We start from the raw sequence: 21,142 nt of genomic DNA on the forward strand, positions 1-21,142 counted from the left end.
AAATTAAAAAAAAAATGGTCCTTTCCACTCTACTCTGAGAGTATTTCTTATGAGACCAGTGCTCTAACTCCTGAGCTATGGAGCCATGACCGTATTTCTTAAAAAGGCGCGAGCATGAAAAGAATGCAGAGAAAAAAAATCTAGTATATTCTCCTCAAGGTCCTACAGGCCCAAACTGTTACTCCCAAGTCAGTTTATGGCACTCACTTCATCTAAGGGAGAAGTCATCATTTGTGTAAAGGGACAGAGTAAATATTTCAGGTTTTGCCAGCCATATAGTCCATCACAATGACTTTAACTCTGCCATTATAGCATGAAAGCCGCCAGGGATAATAACTAAACATGGCTGTGTTCCAATAAAACTTTATTTACATAAACAGGAAGCAAGCTGTATTAGGCCTCCAGGCCATAGCTTACTTGACTGAGGGAAGAGTGAGACCTTTCACATTTTTCAAACAGCCCTCTTCTGGGGTTAAAGCACAGCAACACCTCAGAAATGGTTTACCTTTCTGATGACTGAACTTCGCACCTTAATCCTATTAATCTAAATAAAGATCCTATTTCAGGTAGCCCCAAATAATGGAAGGGAGCCCACAATGGGAAGTAGCTGCAAACCGATCCTTGCCCTCCTCAATGAAGTCATTCCATAACCACTGATTGAGCACTTACTGAGGACCTCAGTTCAAAGTCACTTACGGGCAGTGATGACCATCCTCTGAGACCGTTTCGCATAAGCAGGGAGAGTGTCCACATTGAAGCCTAAGAAACAGGAGAACAAAAATAAAAAATCACTAAACGGGGAGTGATACTGTGAAGAAAGAGTGGAGACCCCCAGCTTGAGTGCTTTGCGGCCACTTGAAAGCAGCTCCAGCTGAACCCCCCAGCAGGAAAGCAAGAAGTCTCTTAAATAGAGTCACTGGAACCCTCTTTTGAGGGAACCCTCTCTCAAGCTAAAAACAAACCAGGAGACTCCTGAGGAAACTCGAGAACACCTGGTAGATGGGGCTGACTCTTGGGGACTCTTCTTTCTCTCATAACCCCAACTCAGCTGCACTGGACAACCAGAAAACTGGAGGTGTACTCACCCATCTCAACAAGCGTGACCACGATGTCTGACAGTGTGGGCTGCGTCCTGGCTGTGTGCTCACAGTAGGACTTGGCACTCCTCCCGATTTCTGAAATGTCTAGCAAAGGATCAAAGGCACAAAGTCTTATTCTCTGTTCACACAAAGTTAAGTACAGAATTATCGTAAGAGCCAGCAATCTCCCCCCAGGGATACACCCAAGCAAACTGAAAACAGATACTTGTGCACCAATGTTCACTGCAGCGTGATTCACAATAGCCAAAAGGTGGAAACAACCCAGTGTGCATCCACAGATGAATGGATAAACAAAATGTGGTCCACACATACAATGGAGCATTATCTGGCCTTCAAAGGGAATGAAATTCTCATACAACATGGAAAAACCTTGAAAATGTTAGGTAAAGTGAAATAAGTCAGACACAGAAAGTCAAATATTTTAAGATTCCACTTATATGAGGTACCTAGAAAAAAAGAAAATTCATAGAGACAAAAGGTGGATTTGAGGTTACCAGGAGCTTGGTGGGAGTATGGGGGGGGGGGAGATGGGAAGTTAATGTGATGGATATAGTGTTTCTGGCTATTTATTTATTTTATTTATTCATTTGTCAGAGAGCACAAGCAGGGGGAGCAGCAGGCAGAGGGAGAAGCAGGCTCCCACTGAGCAGGGAGCCCGATGCGGGACTCAATCCCAGGACCCTGGGATCATGACCTGAGCCGAAGGCAGATGCTTAACTGACTGAGCCACCCAGGCATTCCACAGTGTTTCTGTTTAGATGATGGAAAAGTTCTGGAAATGGATAGTGTTGACAGTCATTTGATATTGTGCATATATTTAATGCCACTGAATTGTTCATTTACAAATGGTTATGTTTGTAATGCTATGTTATGTACATCTTGCCACCAAAAAAGGGGGAGGAGGAACAAGTCTTTTTTTTCTGCCTGAAACTGAACTTCTATTTAAGAGTTATGGGGGCACCTGGCCAACACAGTCAGCAGACCTGGCAACTCTTGATCTTGGGGCTCTAAGTTTGAGCCCCATGTTGGGAGTAGAGATTACTTAAAAACAAAATTAAAAAAAAAAAAAGTTATGCCAAAGTTCTTCAGGGAAAAGGGGAGGTATGAAGCTGGGCTCCATAACTGGGCTTCAGAGGTGGATAGGCAATTCCATGAAAACTCTGAAATTGTGGTGAATTTTACATACAGAAAAGCCTTTTTCTGGGGATAGGTTCAGAGATTTCATCAGATACAAAAGGAGCCCCAAAAGATAAGGAGCCCCTGCTCTAGAAGCCCTCATGGCTCAGAAATTAAAAGCAAGTGGTGTTTGAGAGGGAAGAGTGTCGAACTGAAGACCCACGACCAGCTCACCACTACCCAGATCAAGTCACTAGTACTGGCTTCCATACCCGAAAATGGCAGGGGTGGGGGGTGCGGCATCTGTTTACTGTGGGGAAAGTCTAATTAAAATCCTGATAGAGGGCGCCTGGGTGGCTCAGTGGGTTGGGCCGCTGCCTTCGGCTCAGGTCATGATCCCAGGTCCTGGGTTCGAGCCCCACATCGGGCTTTCTGCTCAGCAGGGAGCCTGCTTCCTCCTCTCTCTCTGCCTGCCTCTCTGCCTACTTGTGATTTCTCTCTGTCAAATAAATAAATAAAATCTTTTAAAAAAAAAAAATCCTGATAGAATGTCTTAGAAACAAGCCAGGTGGCATTTAAAATACCTATACCCGGGGCACCTGGGTGGCTCAGTGGGTTGAAACCTCTGCCTTCGGCTCAGGTCATGATTCCAGGGTCCTGGGATCGAGCCCCGAGTTGGGCTCTCTGCTCCGCAGGGAGCCTGCTTCCTCCCCTCTCTCTGCCTGCCTCTCTGCCTACTTGTGATCTCTCTCTCTCTGTCAAATAAATAAAATCTTTAAAAAAAATAATAAATAAAATAAAATAAATAAAATACCTATACCCATTTGGCCTTTCTCTTTCCTTTTCTTTTTTTTTCTTAGAGGTCCTAGGATTTCAAAGGATATGTAAAAGAAATGTAGAAAATAGTATTCAGAGACTTGGCTCTGAACACAGTCTAAGACAGGAGTCCCTAGAAACCAAGTGACTGTAGGCAACAAACACAAAAACTGCCTGATCCTTACAACTAACGCAAATGCTGAAACTTTGATATCCAGAGCTCCTGACAACATGGAAATGCTCAAGTCTCAAAAGACCCCAGCTTAAGCCATCTATCCTTGGTATTCCTTGGAACAAAGCGACAGACTTTTATACTATTTTCAAGCCTTTCAGTTTCCAGCTTTCCAGCACCACTATTTCAGCTCCATCCCCCCTCAGTGGCAACTATTTCTTAGATGAGAAAGAAGGCCCTCTTGGTCAGTGATGTCAGAAAGAGTGCCTCAACCATGAGGACCTTTAAACTCTGAATTCCAAGATCTTTCCAAGAACTGAATTCTTCTCTGTTGGGAACTATTTGTCCATTCTTTTAGGACAGAAGTTCTCAAAGTATGGTCTGGGAATCCCCGGGCAGCCCTGAAATCCTTTCCAAAGTCCAAAAGCCAAAACCATGTTTATAATGAAATAAAGACATTGATTTTTTTTACTCTCATTGTCTCCTGGAGTCTTCCAGAGGCTACGTGGTCTATGATGATATCATGGCTCTGATGGACAATGGAATGTGGGCTTGTATATGTTTATGTTTAAAATTTTTCTCAATTTTATTTCCTAATGTGGCAAAAATCACTCTATATAAAGCCCATGTAGACAGAACAACTTCTCAGGACCCTCAATATTTGAGACCTTTTTTTTTTTTTTTTTTTTTTTTAATATTTAGGAGTCTAAAGAGGTTCTAAGACCCAAACATCTGAGAGCACTGCTTTAGGAAAACATTTGGTATTTAAAAGTTCTGAACAGGGGCGCCTGGGTGGCTCAGTGGGTTAAGCCTCTGCTTTCAGCTCAGGTCATGATCTCAGGGTCCTGGGATCGAGCCCCGCTTTGGGCTCTCTGTTCAGCAGAGAGACTGCTTTCCCCTCTCTTCCCTGCCTGCCTCTCTTCCTACTTATGTGCTCTCTCTCTGTGTGTCAAATAAATAAAATCTGTAAATAAATAAATAAATAAAAGTTGCGAACATCAGCTGCAGACAGCCACCTCACCTCAGACCACGTCCTTCCTGGGGCAGCCCACATTGAGTGCCTGATGGAGAATTAAGTACAAAGGCAGGGCCTTTTCAGCCTGAGGAGGTGTACTCTGAAAGGCAACAATTGCTCCAGAGGTCCCCACTGGGTTAGCTAATTCTTTATTTGGCCTGCATTGCAGTTAACTTCTCCCTCTGCCTAAAACTTTTTCTCACTTTCATTTGTAAGTGTTGATCCCTCACGAGACAACTTAAGTAACCCCATCTCTCATCCCATTCTACCTTCTACCACCCACCCCAATAAAACCCAAGCAAGGAAATATAATGCACAAGCAGAAAAGCCTATGTGAGACCATTCCAGGCTCCTATACCTCAACCCATTTCAAGTTGTTTTCCATTCTATAAACTTTATTTGCCCTCCCTCTTTGTATCGCATACGATAGCATTTGATTATCTGATGTGTAACATCTATTCATGGGAATTCATTGTGACTCTGCAACAAAACTCTAACTACTTTGAGTACAGAGAACAAGCAGCAACAACAGCACCTACAAGTCCTCAGGAGCTTACAATGTTCCTAACATCAAATGCTTTACATACGCACCTCACTTATCCTCACAACTCCGTGAAATACAAATTATTAACCTACTTCACAAATAAGGAAATTGAGGTTCAGGAGATTTAGTGACTTGCTTAAGCTGGGAAGTGGCAGAGCGATGACTTACACCCACATCCCACTGATTCCAAAGCCTGCAAGTCACTTAACTACATTCTTCTTTTTCCTAGATCCTTACTAACACTATCAGATTGCAGAACACCGAACAGATTTTGGTTGACTCCAAGAAGGCGGCCTATTGTTTCCTGGTACTTACAGCTCTGCAGCATCTCTGTCAATGTTTCCACGGATGCTTTCTCAGCACTCTCGAACCCTGCCTCTGTCAACAAGGAGCTCACAACCACCTGAAGGGTTCGCCTCCGGGCCAGATGGTAGTTGTCTGCAGGGTTAGTGGATTGTTTACTTCCTGATCTCTGCCAATCAGCACCGCATTAAAAAAAAAAAAAGATTTTCGCCCGTAAGACAAGGTTGCAATCAAATAATTCCCATGTCATCAATGGCAAGCAAAGGTTCTTTCGCTAAATATTTATCAGTGCTTACTAAAATAAAATTTAGGGGCGCCTGGGTGGCTCAGTGGGTTGGGCCGCTGCCTTCGGCTCAGGTCATGATCTCAGGGTCCTGGGATCGAGTCCCACATCGGGCTCTCTGCTCAGCAGGAGGCCTGCTTCCCTCTCTCTCTCTCTGCCTTCCTCTCCGTCTACTTGTGATCTCTCTCTGTCAAATAAATAAATAAAATCTTTAAAAAAAAATAAATAAAATTTAAAAATGCCCCTGGTTGTTTAGACTTACAAACCCTGGCCAGCTGAGTAATAATAATCGAGTACCCAAGGGGCTCTAAATACCAAGGCGCTACCTAAAACTTAAAATTTCAAAAACACAAAATGTCTACTTTTTACTTTCTATTTTAGCAGATTATCAAAATATATAGCTGAAAAAACATGCATGATGGGATTGAATTCATGCCTTCTCCCAGAAAACAATGCTCTCTCTCTTGTTCCTCCCATCTCCACACCACTTCACTAACAGGAAAAATTAAAACACCACCACACTACGCTGAGGAGAGAAAGGCAAAGGACAACCGCTCAGGACAGTAGGAAAGCTAAATATTTTGAAACCGGAATCCCCCCAACTTCGACTGTCCAATAAGAAGGCGAAACCAGCCTCTTCGGACCAATCAGGAGGTGTTCCGGGTTCCCAACCCCCAACAGGGAAGGAGCCAATCACTACACAGGTCCACCAACTCCGGAGGCCGTAGCCAAGTCCCAAGGAGGGGGGCATGTACGGCCTGAAAGACGCTCCTCCACTCGGAGCTCATAGTGGGGCTGGATTTCTGGCTATGGGATTGTTGCCCACATTAGGGGGAAATTACAGGGTGCCCAGACTCTCTCGCCTCGGCCCCGCGCCTCCCACCCTTACCGTTCCGGAGCCACCGGCCCCGGCAGTGGCCGCCGTGTCGGCCATCTTGCTCTGGCGTAATGTGCGCGGGCGCAGGGCAGTATGGGACTTGTAGTCGCCGAACGGGGAGGGGCGGGGGCGGGGAGGAGGCGGGGCGGCGTGCACCCCTACAAGCTTTCTTAAGCCCAAGTGGGTGGGTGGTGTGTGTGTCTCAGGACCCCGGCTCACGTGACCTTCAGTGCGTGGTAGGTTCTTGGGGCCCTAGTGAGCGTCGGAATTGGCTAGGAAGATGCGCCCGCAGCATCACACCTATTCCTAGATGAAATCGTTTCTCATAAAGAGCACATCCTTGGAACGTTCCAAACTTGCGTGTTGGTATTAGCAGCACCTGGCTGTGTCCCGCTCGGTGCCAATGACTCACTCAGTGGGGAAGGGGCCTGGAAATCCGTACTGGGAAGCTCTCCAGGTGGTTCTCCTGACCTGGAAATTTGGGGAAGCCTTATTTCGTGCTGACAGCCCCGCAGCCCGCCAGTGGTCCGTTCGGAACTGGAGCCTACCGACCAGCTAGCCCAGGTCTTCCTCTGCATTCCGCTGCCTTCTCGCCCTAAGTCCGCAGGTATTTGCGGGGCGAGGCCGGAGGTACAGGCGGCAGGAAGCTGTCCCGTGCCCGCCTCACTCCCAGGGCGCGGCGTCCTCGCGGGGCTTGTGGTTTTCAGCGTCTCCCTGGCTCGTCAGCCACTCCGGGACGGGATTCTCCGTGCCGGCACCGGGGACCGCACCGCGCCTCGTTCGGTTCCGTTTGCGGGTGCCTGGGAGGGTGCAGACGCTGGCTTTGAATCATAGCGCTCGCAGGCTGTGGGACTTCGGGCGCGTTCCTTAACCACACTGTGCCTCAGTTTCCTTGTGTGTGTTGGGGGGTATGAAACTGGGGTGGGATTGATAAAGAAGAAAATAAGCTAATACACACAAAGGGTCTGGCACAGTGCCAGACGCGTAGTAAGCGGTCAAGAAACAGCACCTGAAGTTGTTTATTTCCTGCGCGACACGTGAATGACTAGCGAACGCGCAGAGGCCTGGCAACCCGCGCAGCACGGGCCCGGCGGGCGCACCTGAGCCTGGGGGCGTTCCCCGCCCCCTCACCGAGGGTGCTAGGGTAGGGAGCTGCAGGGGGAGCCGCGGGCGGCCGGGGGAGGAGTCGGGCCCAAACTTCAGTGGAGCCGAGCACCCAGCCCCTTTGTCTCCCCCGCCCCCTCTTCCCCACTTCCTGCCCAGCTTTAAACTCGGGATCCGCGGCGCGGCGCGGACTTTGTAAACACGCGGCGCCTGCGGGGGTGGAGACTCTGCTCCGACGCCTGGCGCAGCAGTGCACGCCCCTCCCCACGGCTGGAGGTGGCGACCCCCTACCTCCCCAAAGACAGAAGTCAGAGGCGGCGGGAGAATGAGGCCACGATCCGTGCTCCGGGGGGCTCACCTACTATGGAGGTAGGCTTGATGGCTGAAGAAGCCTAGATAGATGCGGTGTCAGCCCCTCCACCCTGCGCTGGGGCTCCCAAGTTCGGGCTGGACGCCTGGGGCGGGTAGAGTTGGGTTGGTTAAGGGGGTCCCCGCGTCGTCATCACCTCCCCGTTGTCCCCCAAAGCTCGGCTCCGTTCTCTCGGTGAGCTGTTCTGCACCTAGTCGAAGAGCAGAGATGCCCCCCCGAAGCCCTGGGCCCTGTCCAAGCTGACCTAGAAGCCCAGTGGCCTCACTGGGTTTTCGGTCGTCTTACCTCAGAGATAGGGATGGGAAGCTAATAGGAAGGCAGAGCCAATGTGTGCAGGGAGCCTTCCAAATCTCCTGCCAGAGAGAGCAGAGGGAGGAAGGAGGTCAGAAGACAGGACTGGAAGGAAGGACCCCTCAGTGTTTGTCCCTCTGGTGTCTGATGGGTATACAAGCCTCTTGTGGTTTTTTAATGTATTGCCAAGAAGAGTAACTGAAGAACTTGGTTGCTGTTACTAAGGGAGCATAATGGTTTCATCAGCAAACATTGAGCACTTACTGTGGGTCTGGAAATCATGGGATGCTGAGGGTGCAATGATGTTATTCATCTATGGTTAGTGTGCATCATGGAACAACAGAGATAAAGTGCCAAGTTGGGCTGGCTAGCAAGACTCCAGAGAGAAGGGGGCTTTGGAGTTGGATTCTAGGTGAGAAGAGAGTCACCAGGCTGAGAAGTGGTAGGAAGTCTTTGGGGGCCACCTGTTCATTCAGCAGAGTTGTACTGAACCCTGACTGGTGTTGGACCTTGGGGTATAATGAGGACCCAGAAGGCATTCCTGCTCTCTTTCACCTGCTGTCTAGGCATGAAGAAGAGGTGGGAATGAACAGGATAAATTCAGGGATAGGCAAGTTTCTGGGCTGGTCGCTAGAATCCAGGAATTCCTAGCTGCATGCAGCTGGGAGTCTGCTCGAGAGTTATGTGACCATCCACATAATGTTGGGGTACCTATTCCTCATTCTTGGACCTTAGGACTGTTTCCACTGTTTCCTCTATGCCCCCACCTCGGTTCTCTTGGGGACCAGACATGCACAGGTGAAGAGAACTAGGTCTTCCGTTGTGTCCCTGCAGATTCTTCTCTGTTAATTCCTAGGCTCCTTGGAGAGATGACTGATACAACATTTGATTAATTCGTTCACCACTTGCTAGCTATGACCATACTCTGCACAGGCTAGATGTTGGGGACATAACGGTAAACAAATCAGAGCTTCTACTCTGCCTGGAGCCTCCAGTCAAAAGCATCTCTGAGAATTCCAGCAGGATCCTAGTCCTTGAGACCATGACTGCCTTGGTCCTTAGTGCCTCTTTTTTGTTTCCTTCCCTCAAGGGTTCAGAACACCAGCTAATGCTTATTAGTACTGTGGGGCACCCTTCTAAATGTTTGGAGTGTAATGTCCTCATTTAATTTCCCTAAGTCCTATGAGGTCAGCACTAGAATTATCTCACTTTGTAGATGGGAAAGCCTAGGCACAGAGGAGGTGAGTCATTTTTCTAAAGAGTACACCAGAAATAAATGGCACAGCTGAGATTGAAAGCCAGGTCACTTGACCTGGGAGACCCTATTCTTAACCGTAGGCTAGTTTGTCTCCCTGACTCACCACATAGAATGTCCACTTAAGCCAAGGACTTAGGAGTTTCCGAAAGGACCTGTACCTTGGGTGGTAGGCGGGAGAGAAACTTTTTAGCTGAGTGTGGGTGCTGGTAACTGTTTACATGGAGTCCCAGTAGATCTGTAGTAGGCTTGTAGGGACAGCACTGAGCTGGTATCCTTTCCTTAAGGCCGTGTGTGTGTGTGTGTGTGTTCTTGAATAAGCCTCAAGAGGAACAAACTGAAGTTTGATGCAGGAAAGGAGGCAACATGGGTGTGATGTGCCAGAATCTGAGGATGTGGGACACCCGGACCCCTCATTTGGTGGGAATCTTTAAGAGTATCAGAGACTTTCATATTCTAGATTCCAAGAGGAACAGTCCCAGCCTGGTAGTTGAGTAAAGAAGATGGTCAAACAGTAGAAGATGTTCGCGTCTCTCGCCCACAGCTGCTGCATCTCAGAGCTGCCACCGTGTATCTGATCCCCTCCCTCCCAGCAGGCTGGGACCTTGCCCTGGATATGAGCCAGGCCACAGGGCCAAGGCTCCAGGGATTCCAAGCTGCTTTTCCATTACCTTTCTGGAACTCTAGGTGTTTCTCGAGAGTCCTCTGCACAGATCTGGGCAGGCCTGAAGTGGTCCCCCTCTACCTACAGTCAAACCACCTTGTGCATCTATCTTTGAAAGAGAGGCCTGTGTTGGGGGCGAGGTTGGGTTTTGAGGGCGGCAGTTGGGGTAAAGGCCAAGATAATAGGTAAGCAGGTTGTGAAATTCAGAACTATATAGACCTCCAGGCCACTTCTGCCACGCATACTTTTCTCCCTTGTCATAGGGTGGGGAGCGGTGGAACCCTTGGCATGCCCCAGCCCCCTGCCCCAGGCGCTTTCTTGGCTGGGGAGAACAGGTTGTACTCTTGAGAAACCACAAGAGGAAGTTTAGGGAGGGCTGGGGGTGGGGAAAGTTCTGGGGCGCCTGCCAAGTTTCCCTTTCTCTGTTCAGCAGGAGGTATGTTTATTTTGGTGTGTTTCTCTTACCTTCAAAGACATTTAAATTTTAAACCCTCTGAGTTTCAAAGAGCTGTCAAGACCTGCACCATTACAGTGGCCCCATTACAGTGGCTGGGTTGTTGGTGGTGGAGGCAGCGGATGTTGGGGACGTTGGAGGGGGGCTGGCCAATGTTGGGGGGTGTTGGGGAGGGGCTGGCAGAGACACCTCTGGAAATGAGACCAAAGCAAGGTACCCTTTTATTGGATTTCACCCAGCATTCACACTGCTTGGGAAAGGCAGCATAACTCCAGAAGGTCGTCTTCTCTCCTTTTCTTCTCTCTCTTCCCCAAAGCACCCCCTCCAGCCCTAAACTCAGAGGAATGCACTTATAATGGTCACTTAGGAGCTAAATGAGGCAGCCAGGAGCTGTCCCAAGTGTTTTACTGGCCTTATCTCACTTGATTCTCATCACAGCGCCAGGTAGTAAATATCCCTGTCCCTGATTTGCAGATGAGGAAGCTGAAATCCAGAGAGGCTAAGAAACCTTCCCGAGGTCACACAGTTATTAGTAAGTGGCAGAGCCCAGATTTGAACACTTGGTGTATTTGACTTCAGAGCCTGTGCTCTTGACATTTAAATTAACAGCCAAATCAGAACATCAATATATATCAGACCTGAACAATATTGTATCATACCAGACCTTGAAGAGTAGGAGGTTGAAATTCAAATGACTTCTCTAGGGGAAGGGTGGCTTACATAGAGAATGGGAAGGGATTCTTTGGAAGGTAATGTATTTAAAAAGGATCACCAAGTGAAAAAAAGATGCAGTGGGTGAATGACTTAAGTCAAACTCTGGATTGCTGAAGCAAATGGGGAGACTTAGGAAGAATATTGTAGCTGTGTTCAAATATTTGAGAAGTTGTCTTTGGAAGCCCCTAGGTAGGAAGCAGTGCGGGGAAGACTTGGCGGGGGGGCGTATTTCCAAAAAGCATAAGAACTTTCTAACAGGTATTTGCCTCATCCCCGTCTGAAGAAGTGAGTTCCTCGTCTGCAGGGCTCTAGGGCACCTCAGGAGGGGCTTCTGCTAGTGAAAAACCCTCGAGGCCCCTTCCAGCTCTAAACTTCCCATTTGATTATTCACCTGCTTCCCCTTCTGGGTCACCCCTTCGCTCCCTCTGCTCCCCAGCCCATGGCGATCCCCATCTGACCACCAGGTGGGGCTGTTGCTCAGTGTGTTGTCCTTGGACTGCTAGACTGGGCCAAGAGCACCATCTGGTCCTTCAGCTGCTGGCTGGTTTCATGGGGCCTCTGCCCCACCCCTTCCCCAGTTATCTACACGAGGACCCAGGGAGCCACTTTTGACCCAATGCAACCCCCATAAAATGCTCTCTTAGGTCTGAGACCGTGGGGCCGCTCTTTCCCCTAGGGGCCCCTCCCTCCCACACCTTCTCTCCCCACCCCACACTCCTCATCTTCCTTTGCCCTTGAGATAGAAGGACCTGTGTGTTGGGAGCAGAGGGCCAGGCCAGCAGCCCTTGTGGGCATGCCCCTTCATAGCCTTCAAAGGCATGACACCATGTTGTCTCCTTTAAGGGGCCTCAAAAGCTGCCCCTCACTTGCTCTCAGCGGCCAGTTCTCCCACTCTGGTTGAAAGTTGCCCCCGAGATGGCCACTGCTAAGGTGAGGCCCAGAAATTGTCTAGGAATGGTGGAGAGGAGACGGGTTGCTTGGTGCCCCCTGACGCCCTTGGAAACGCACAAAGCAGCGAGGGCCCCCACATGAGCCGGAACCGAGAGTGCAGTTTCAAGCCCTGTCACCAGAGGGCACTGTGGAGGCCAAGCCCACCACTTAGTCGTGTTCCAAACCTTTCCTTAGGCGCGTCTTCCCTTCTCACAATAGGGGAGGAGGCCCATTTTACAGATGAGCAAACCAAAGCACCAAGGGTTAAGCAGCTGGCTTCCATTCGCACAGCTGGTCAGTGGCTGAGTTGGAAGTCTGACTTGGCCATTTGGCGTAAAGTCTGTGTGTGTAACCCCTAATTTGTGCATTCTCTTGTGGAGAGGTCACGAGAGCCAGTGCCTTGTACACAAACCTCTCTGGTTTGAGTCTTAGCTAGTGTGAAACTGAGTTTCCTCATCTGTCAGATGGGTGTGGCTGTAGTCCCCACCTCACTGGGTCATTGTGGGGATCCCTAACGGCCAATATTCCTTGAATGCTTACTGTAAACAAGTATTCTCCTTTTTGTCCTCACGGCATTTTTGCGAGGCCGGCACTAGTGTTATGTCTTTACAGACAAGGAAACTGAGGCACAAGTTGTTACACAGAGTAAGGGGCTGAGGCTTCAGAGGCCACCTCCAGCACTGGGCATGGGAAATTAATGCACCTGAAACCCTGCCCAGTGCCAGACAGGTCGTGAGTCCTTATAAGTGATGCGTCTCCTATCCTTACATGGTTTTAGTCATCTTCCAGCCAGAGCTGCTTGAGGTGGGCATGGGGGCTATCCCCAAATCAAGAGGCAGCCCGGGTTTCTTTCCTCACCGTTCTACCTAGGACTCCCATTTCATCCTTTTTTCCTAAAATAAATACCAGCCCACAAGTTCTGGCCTGTGGTCAGACAGTTGGATGAGAATACTTGAAATTGGGACTGTCCCAGAAGCTCCCAGTTCTGGCCCCAGCTTTGTCTGCTCCAGCTCGCCCTCCCTCCTGTCCTCTATTCTCTTCCCTCCAGGCTTCTCCTCCTGCCCCTCCCCAGGGGCCCTGAGTTCTGGGAAAGGAAGCAGGAGCAGGGCCTCAGATGCAGACCTCAGGCTCCAACTTAGGCTATAGCTGGAGGTGTCGGAGGCTATGGCAGGAGGAGCCAGGCAGCCATGGGGAGAGAGGATGGGGGTACAGAGGGCCCCCCAGGCTGCCTGTCCCCAGGAAGGCATCTATCCTTCATAGACTCTTTCCTAAGCTCACCCCTGGGGGATGAGCAGTTCTGTCTGGATAAGACCCAAGGGAGGGTTTACTCCTTTCTGGCAAGCGGCTGTCACAGGCTGACTTTGGATTATGAAGGGGAGGGAGGCTTGCTTCCTCCCAACACCAGGCCCCTGTGAGTCAAGGGTGCGTTTCCCCTGTTTCCCCTTCCTTCCAGCTCAGTCCCTTTTCTTTAAACAGTATCTATTGCAGAACCACAAACTCGGAGGCTGTTCACATGTGCAATCTATTTTCATCACGGCGAGAGAGGATCTTGGGGTTACAGACTCTCAGATGTAGCGGGTAGCTGAGTATAGGCCAGGGAGTAGAACATTCTGGTTTTTCCCGGGCCCTCTCCCTTTTTCTTTCCAGTCTGCTGGTACCTGCTGGTCCTATAGGCAGCCTCTATATCCTCTTGGAATTGACTTGACTCCACCTCTAGGACCAGGCTGAATTTTTCTCTTGGGTCTCTGTGTCTCCAGGGAAACAGTCTTTTTCAGCTTAGGACCAGCCTCTTGGGTTCTAACCGCCCCCAAAAAACTCTCTTTACAAATGCTGGACATGAGCTTGGTGCTTCCTGGGTCATCCTCGGAAAGTCCTGCCTTTCCCTTGGCTTTCATCTGATACGGCTTCTGGGAGTCGTTTTTGGCATTCCTTGTGGGAATTTGTTGTGTGGATTTCTCTGAACCCTCATTTCTTCCCAGGCACATGGCAGCAAACACTCTGGAGATAGTGATAGCCTATTTTTTGCATGACGCTTCCATAAGCCAGGTGCTGTGGTGGGCGCCTGCGGACAGTATGTACTACTTGAGATCAGTTTTTAGTAAATGTGCATGTCTATTAACTCATTTCTCATTTGTTCTTCCCAAGAATCCCAAGAGGTTCCCTTATTTTATAGGTGAAGAAACTGAGGCACAGAGGTTAAGTAACTTGCCCAAGGTCATACGGCTAGTCAGTCCTGAGAGCCTGTGGGCTGAAAGAACTCTGACCTGAGTGGGACTTTTCCTGCATGTTGTGTAGTTGTGTGTGTTCCCACATGCGTGTGTTCACCCACCACGGTGGGTGTGAGATGTCCTCAGGTTCTATGGAGACACTGCCCTGAACACAGCCTCAGGAAACATAGACGGGTAGGCCCCAGAGCTGCCTCCATGTGTGATGGTGAATTTGTGTGTGCACGTCTCTGTGGAGCTATGATGGTGTGGGTCCAAGTTCCCCAGGCAAGCCCAGAGCCTCCTCCGTCCCCCAGCACTCCTGGCCAGAGCTGCAGAGCTGCCCACTTAGCCAAGCAAGATGGAAGGGAGGAAGCGAGGATGGCCCAGCCCTGTCCCAACAGTCAGGTCAGGTGTCACATAAGACCCAGGAAACAGAGGAGTGGGCGGTGGTGATATGAGCTTTGCTAGGTGGGGTTGGGGCCCTGACCTATCTGGGGAGCCCTGGATGAATCAGCCCGACCACAGCCACCCCATCTGTGGTGATGGTGCGCACAACTTTTTCCTCTAGCTGTCCCCCAAAACGTTCCTTTTCTTTCCTTTCTCTCCCCCAGACTCAGGCTTTGGTAGGGGTGTGGCTTCAGGGCAGTGGCTGAGGACACCCCTCTGGAGTTGGGGGTTAAGCTGAGTCCTCGCACTGGACCTGCAAACTTCACCTTCAAGGTACCCCACCCAAAAAGGGGTAGCGGCTCTGGCCAAGGATGTATACCCCATACCCTACCCTGTCCAGAGGGCAGGCCTGCACAGGTCTAGGATCCCAGGCTCACCCATCTGGTGTGTCCCTCCAGCAACATCTGTGAGGCTCAGAAGTCTTGTCCATTGATCATTTACAGCAGAGTCACAGTTAAGGCAGTGCTGGGTTCAAGGTCAGTGTAAAAACAAAATCCATCTCAAAATGACCATTAAAGCCTCCTGAAACTGCTCATAGAACATAGGAGATGTAGTTTGGGCCTTCTCCCCCATCTCTGAGACTCTACCAACATGGCCAGTTGCCATTGGAACAGATGGCAGAGTCCTTGGTTGAACATGATGCTGGGTTTGAGTTAAGGGACCACATTGTATAAATAATATCTAAGTGGTTGATGCTAGTGTCTCCTGCAGTGGATGTAATTGAATTTCTGTTCATTAGAGGGGCACATTGAGAAATTCAGTATGCATTCACTCCTGGGCTCTCATGGGCTCCCTGGGCCACAGGAAAGGTTTGAGTGGCAGTGCTGGGGCAATCTGGAGGAAGGAGAAGTTGCTTTTGGGTGGATTAACCAGGAATTTCTTCTCAGAGATGTCATTTGAGAAAATAAAAGAGGAGTGGACTTAAGGAGAAATTATTCAGGAGAAATTTTATTTTATTTTTAAATTTATTTCGTTTTGGTGATCTCTGTACCCAATGTTGGACTCGAACTCACAACCCCAAGTTTATGATTTGGATGCTCTTCCATCTGAGCCAGCCTGGTGCCCCAGGAATAGTTTTCAGTGGTGGCGGCTATTGTAATTTTTTACTTTTCTGAATATCTGAGTTTTTTGCTGAAAACCACACTGTAGAAATAATCATTTTTCATTCCTATTTCTATAACAATTACCACGTTTACTTATTCTGTGTATCAATATTGTTTCTTTCTAAAATAATTAATGGCTATTTCTGTAACACCATTATTTTTATAACAATAATTATTTTTACTATGTCCTTTCTTATTTTTTTCATGGTTTGAAAACTCCAGGGGAACCTGGGTGGCTCAGTTGGTTGAGTGTCTGACCTTTGATTTCAGCTCAGGTCATGATATTAGGGTCATGTGGGCTCAGTGGGGCTCAGTGGGGAACCTGCTTGAGATTCTCTCTCTCCCTCTCCCTCTGCCCCTCCTCCCTGCACTCTCTCTGTTTCTCTGGCTCTAAAATAAATAAAATATTTTTTGAAAACCCCAAAACTCCAGTAAGACACTAGGGCAGATAGGTTAAGACATGAGTGAAGGTAAAGAGGAGAGAGGGCTGGGGCATTGCACCCTTTAAAATTACTGAGGATCCCATGGGCGCCTGGGTGGCTCAGTGGGTTAAGCCGCTGCCTTCGGCTCAGGTCATTATCTCAGGGTCCTGGGATCGAGTCCCGCATCGGGCTCTCTGCTCAGCAGGAAGCCTGCTTCCCTCTCTCTCTCTCTCTCTCTCTCTCTCTGCCTTCCTCTCCGTCTACTTGTGATCTCTCTCTGTCAAATAAATAAATAAAATCTTAAAAAAAAAAAATAAAAAATAAAATTACTGAGGATCCCAAAGAGTTTTTGTTTTTGAAAATTGTGGCTATTGACATTTAACTTCTCATTTTATTTATTTATTTATTTATTTATTTATTTATTTATTTATTTTTAAAAGATTTTATTTACTTATTAGAGAGAGATCACAAGTAGGCAGAGAGGCAGGCAGAAGGGAGGGGGAAGCAGGCCCCCTGCTGAGCAGAGAGCCCAATGAGGGGCTCGATCCCGGGACCCTGAGATCATAACCTTAGCGGAAGGCAGGGGCTTAACCCACTGAGCCACCCAGGCGCCCCTTAACTTTTCATTTTAAATGCAAGATTTTAAAAATACAAATTCCTTTAAAGTCACAGTAAAAAATTCATTGCGTGTTAACATAGCATCGTATTTTTTAATAAAGCAATAACTGTATTATTAAATTATTCAAAATTAGTGAGCAGTGTGGCTTTGTTTTACATTTTTCTTTGCAAATCTCTGTAATGCCTGAGTTAGTAGAAGACAGCCCAGTTATCGCGTCGGCTTCTGCTCTCATCTGCTATAGTGTGTTGTTTTGGTTGATGTCCATGAAGAAAATCTGGCCTCAGACAGATAGGTGTTTGGAAAGGGAAAATTTGTGGACTGGTTTAGAACCTGTGGCCTCGCAGAACACAAGGTAGTAGTGAAGAAGTCAATCAACAGCCTTGGGTAGGGGAGTTTAGACTATATTTCGGAGACAATGGGGAGCCACAGAAGGCTTCTGAGCTTGGAGGTGCTATGATCAGACTGTTTTAAGAGGATTTCTAGGGCAGCAGTAGAACAGGGTTGGCAAGAGAGAGTCTATGCAAAATCTAACAAGGATTGAAACTAGGGTGAGGCCAGTGGAAATGGAAATAAGGGGGTGATTTGGCTAAATATGTTGAAGGTAAAAGCAACAGAACTTAGTAATTATTTGGTAGGAAGGTATGAATAATCATCCGCTCTGTGAAATTGCTCTGCCCTTCCCCTGCTGGGCACCACACATACTTCTAAGATGGAGCACGTTGTCGTGTGCTGCTTGGGTGCCTTCTCTAGACTTCCATGGGCGGCCGGGTAAATGAATGAATGAGAGTAGGCAGGACCTCCCCAGAATGTTTCAGCCTGGGTGGCTGGCAGAATCGTGGGGCCCTTAAGAGGAACTTAAAGACCAGGAAGAAAATATGTCCATTATTGTTAAATATTACTGAGTAAAGAAGGGTAGGGGGAGATGTCAGGCTATAAAGAGAGAGAGAGATAGTGGGTGGACCTTGAAATATACCAGGCTGTTGGCAAGGAAGTACACGTTCCTGGGTTCTAAAGATGTGGGGAGAACTATAAAAACATCTAGGAAAGATTGCTCCATTATTTTTTCTTCAGTAAGTCAAGTTCAATTAGGGCAGTGTTTTTCCCAAAACTAGAAAGGTTTTCATTTTAACCCATTTTATATACATGCGTGTGCGCATGCGCACACACGTATATCAAACGTTTCACAAAGCAATGTTACCCTTACTCCAGATAATGTACTTCTGATATTTTCTTTTATTCTGTTGTTTGATTTATTTTTTAAATGCTGGTCATGATGAGCTTCATGACTTTAGGACCCAGTAAAGTATCCTGACTTGCAATTGGAAAAACTCTTAAGTGGGCAAGGTATCCCTTAGTATTCTCAAAGTTCTGTTCGCAACAGAAATAGATTGTCCAATATGAGGCAAAAGGAATTTACTGGAAGAAGGCTGGGAACTCAGACTTGCCAAAAAAGCTGGAAGACTAGCTTTGGAAATGGACAGAAACTGATAAAGTGCCTGAGGGCCGGGCAGAGGGCCATGCAGGAAGATTCCAGGAGCTGGGAGGTCACACCTCTGCCTGGCCAGGCATGGTGGGAATGGAGGGGCTGGCCGTGCCCGTGTCTGTGGTTCATGCAGGCAGGCTGGCTCCCCGATTTGTACTAGGGAAGAGGAGAGTCCCCCAAAAGGAAGTGGCAGTGCTGTAGGAAAGAAGACTGGACGCTTGACAGCCACAGAGAAGAGTCTACAAAAGGTATCCTGGCTTATGCACCTAAAAAGATGTCTGGGTGTCTCAGTCATTAAGCATCTGCCTTCGGCTCGGGTCATGATCCCGGGGTCCTGGGATTGAGCCCCGCGTTGAGCTCCCCGCTCAGGGGAGATCCTGCTTCTCCATCTCCCTCTGCCTCACACCCCTGTTGGTGCTCTCTCTCTCTCTGTCTCTCAAATAAATAAAATCTTAAAAAAAAAAAAAAAAAACTATGTCTAATAGTGTGTGGTGTCCTTGCACAATAGTGGACCTGACTGGACATGTTCTTGCCCTGCTGGTGGCCTTGTCACGTGGTAAACTCTCCCTTCAGAAAGCAGTTTGCCTCACAATAGAGCATGAGTAAGCAAAATACGGTATTTCTGGTAAAGAAAATATTAGATAGCCATTAAAAATGTCAACTGCAGGGACACCTGGGTGGTGCAGTCGGTTAAATGCCTGACTCTTGGTTTTTGCTCGGGTCGTGATCTCAGCGACATGAGTTCGAGCCCCACAGTGGCCTCTGCTCAGCACAGATTTGCTTAAGTTTCCCCTTCTCCCTCTGCCCCTCCCCTCCATGCACACTCTGTCTCTCAAAAATAAATAAATAAATCATTTTTTAAAAGTCAATTGCAAAGATATGTGATATCACAAAAATTAATTATACATCAAGTGAAGGAAAAAGCAGGATGCAGAACTGTACACACAACATATGGCAATTATATATTCTACACACACATACACAGACACATGCACACAGAAGAGACTGGAAGAAAATATACCAGAGTGTTAGCAGTGGTGGTTTTTTGGGGCAGTAGAACTATGCATGATTTTTTTCTTATTTTTCCCCCCCCAAATATTCCGGCTCTGTAATGACATGAACAATGTTACGGTCTTGAGTCGTGTTTCCATAAGTATATAGAACGTCTGTCTGATTTTCATGGTCTCTCCTCAGAGAGAGTAGAGGCCAGGTAAAGAGATGGTATGAGGCATCTGGTATTCGTGCCCCCAGGAGATCCTGATGTGGCCTGGGGAGGGATCGCTGCCTCATGTTCACGACTAAGCCAACACCGGCTGCTGATCCTTCCGGTCCTGTGGACCAACAACACCGAAATACCCAGGCACCTCTGGGATGGCCAACTCCGGCTGTCATGGCCATTGGGGGTGGGTCTTAACCTTGGATGACACACTGTCATGCCCCAGTTACCCATGGATGGGCACAGAGCGGATCTGACGGGTGGAGCTGGCATTTCTTTGGTGGTGGCGGGGGGTGCCTGATTTCTCCTCGTCCATTTTAACAGCTTGGAGCAGTGGGAACCAAGGGTGGTGAGCGCGGGAGCAGGACTGTAGCCCACAATATCTGCCTTTCCCCGCTCAGCAACAGTGAGGGAGGTGGAGTCTGGATTTAGCCCCAAGATAAGGGATATGCAACAGCTGACCAGGAAGATCAAAATAAACAGCTGTGCCCCCAGGAGAATGAACTCCACATTCCATTCTCTGATCCCACCCCCAATTCCGCTTCTCCCCAGCACTGTCCCCCATCCCACCCCCATGCGTGCACACTCAGCATCCCATCAGCTAGGAGGGCCCCCCCCTCAGCCTTGGCTTGGCTCCCTCAGAACCTTCCCACACCGCCCTCCTCCCTTAACCAGAGGCTCCGGGGCCGGTGTCCAGCTGTCTGGAAGGGAGTGAGTATTCAGGACAGGTGGCCGGAGGCGGATGCTGACGGGGTCTCATCCCAGCTCCACCTGCCAGGCTCGGCCACCCTCAGACTCACACGTGGGCCCAGGAACAGAAGAGGGGAAGGCTGGGGAAGCTGAGGCAGGACTGGGATGGGGGGCGGTGTGGGGTGTGTGGGGAGGGTGGTGTGCAGGGGTCCTAACGGCCAGGTCTGTGGATGTCTGGTCTGCCCTCCCTGTGGGTGGGCCCTGCCCTCTGGGATCTCACAGTCCAGCAGAAGAGGCAGGCAGTAGGTATAAAAGGTGCCTCCCTAGGTGGTTTATGGCCGCTCTAGGAGGTCATTCCTTACCATAATGCTTAGGGGAATCCTTGCGAGCCTCCACGTCTCTTGAGAGTTCAAGTCCCTGCCTCAGACTCCCCAGACAACTTTCCAAACATGCTAACCTAGGATCTTATTTTATTTTTTATTTTTATTTTTATTTTATTTTTTTTAAAGATTTTATTTATTTATTTGACAGAGAGATCACAAGCAGGCAGAGAGGCAGGCAGAGAGAGAGGAGGAAGCAGGCTCCCCGCTGAGCAGAGAGCCCGATGCGGGACTCGATCCCAGGACTCTGAGATCATGACGTGAGCCCAAGGCAGCGGCTTAACCCACTGAGCCACCCAGGCGCCCCTTTATTTTTATTTTTAAAGACTTTATTTGAGAGAGAATGAGTGGTGGGGAGGGGCAGAAGGAGAGAGAGAGAGAGAGAAAAGCAGACTCCCTGCTGAGCAGAGAGCCCGATGTGGGGCTCCATCCCAGGACCCTGGGATCATGACCTGAGCTGAAGGCAGATGCTTAACCGACTGAGTCACCCAAATGCCCAGCTAACCTGGGATTTAAAATGGAGGAGATAGAAGGAGCAGATATTTTCTATTTCCTGGGGCTGGACCG

The 21,142-nt window shown here is 48.7% G+C and overlaps 2 protein-coding genes across 12 annotated transcripts in view; one reads left to right on the top strand and one right to left on the bottom strand.

Annotated features, from left to right (window-relative positions):
- The window catches only part of TAF8 (TATA-box binding protein associated factor 8), a 43,220-nt gene extending 36,199 nt beyond the window's left edge, over nt 1-7,021 (bottom strand). For 9 of the 10 annotated variants that reach the window (XR_007128200.1, XR_007128197.1, XR_007128198.1 and 6 more), the window contains exons 1-4: nt 6,239-6,321; nt 5,079-5,235; nt 1,086-1,184; nt 697-759 (exon numbers count right to left, since the gene is read on the bottom strand). Coding sequence is in view for 6 of the 10 variants with exons in the window: in XM_047734367.1 (XP_047590323.1) it covers nt 697-759; nt 1,086-1,184; nt 5,079-5,235; nt 6,239-6,283 (364 nt within the window). In the remaining 4 variants the exon portion in view is untranslated. Of the gene's footprint in view, nt 1-696; nt 760-1,085; nt 1,185-5,078; nt 5,236-6,238; nt 6,322-6,774 lie in introns of those variants that run through there. The other variant, XM_047734364.1, reaches the window with a different exon arrangement.
- Nucleotides 7,022-7,493: 472 nt separating this feature from the next.
- The window catches only part of CCND3 (cyclin D3), a 98,572-nt gene continuing 84,923 nt past the window's right edge, over nt 7,494-21,142 (top strand). The window contains exon 1 of one of the 2 annotated variants that reach the window (XM_047734354.1): nt 7,494-7,699. In XM_047734354.1, the coding sequence (XP_047590310.1) occupies nt 7,694-7,699 (6 nt within the window). In that variant the 5' untranslated portion in view covers nt 7,494-7,693. The remainder of the gene's footprint in view (nt 7,700-21,142) is intronic. The other variant, XM_047734353.1, reaches the window with a different exon arrangement.

Source organism: Lutra lutra, chromosome 6 (assembly GCF_902655055.1).
Source record: "Lutra lutra chromosome 6, mLutLut1.2, whole genome shotgun sequence".
In the NCBI taxonomy this organism is placed as follows: Eukaryota; Metazoa; Chordata; class Mammalia; order Carnivora; family Mustelidae; genus Lutra; species Lutra lutra.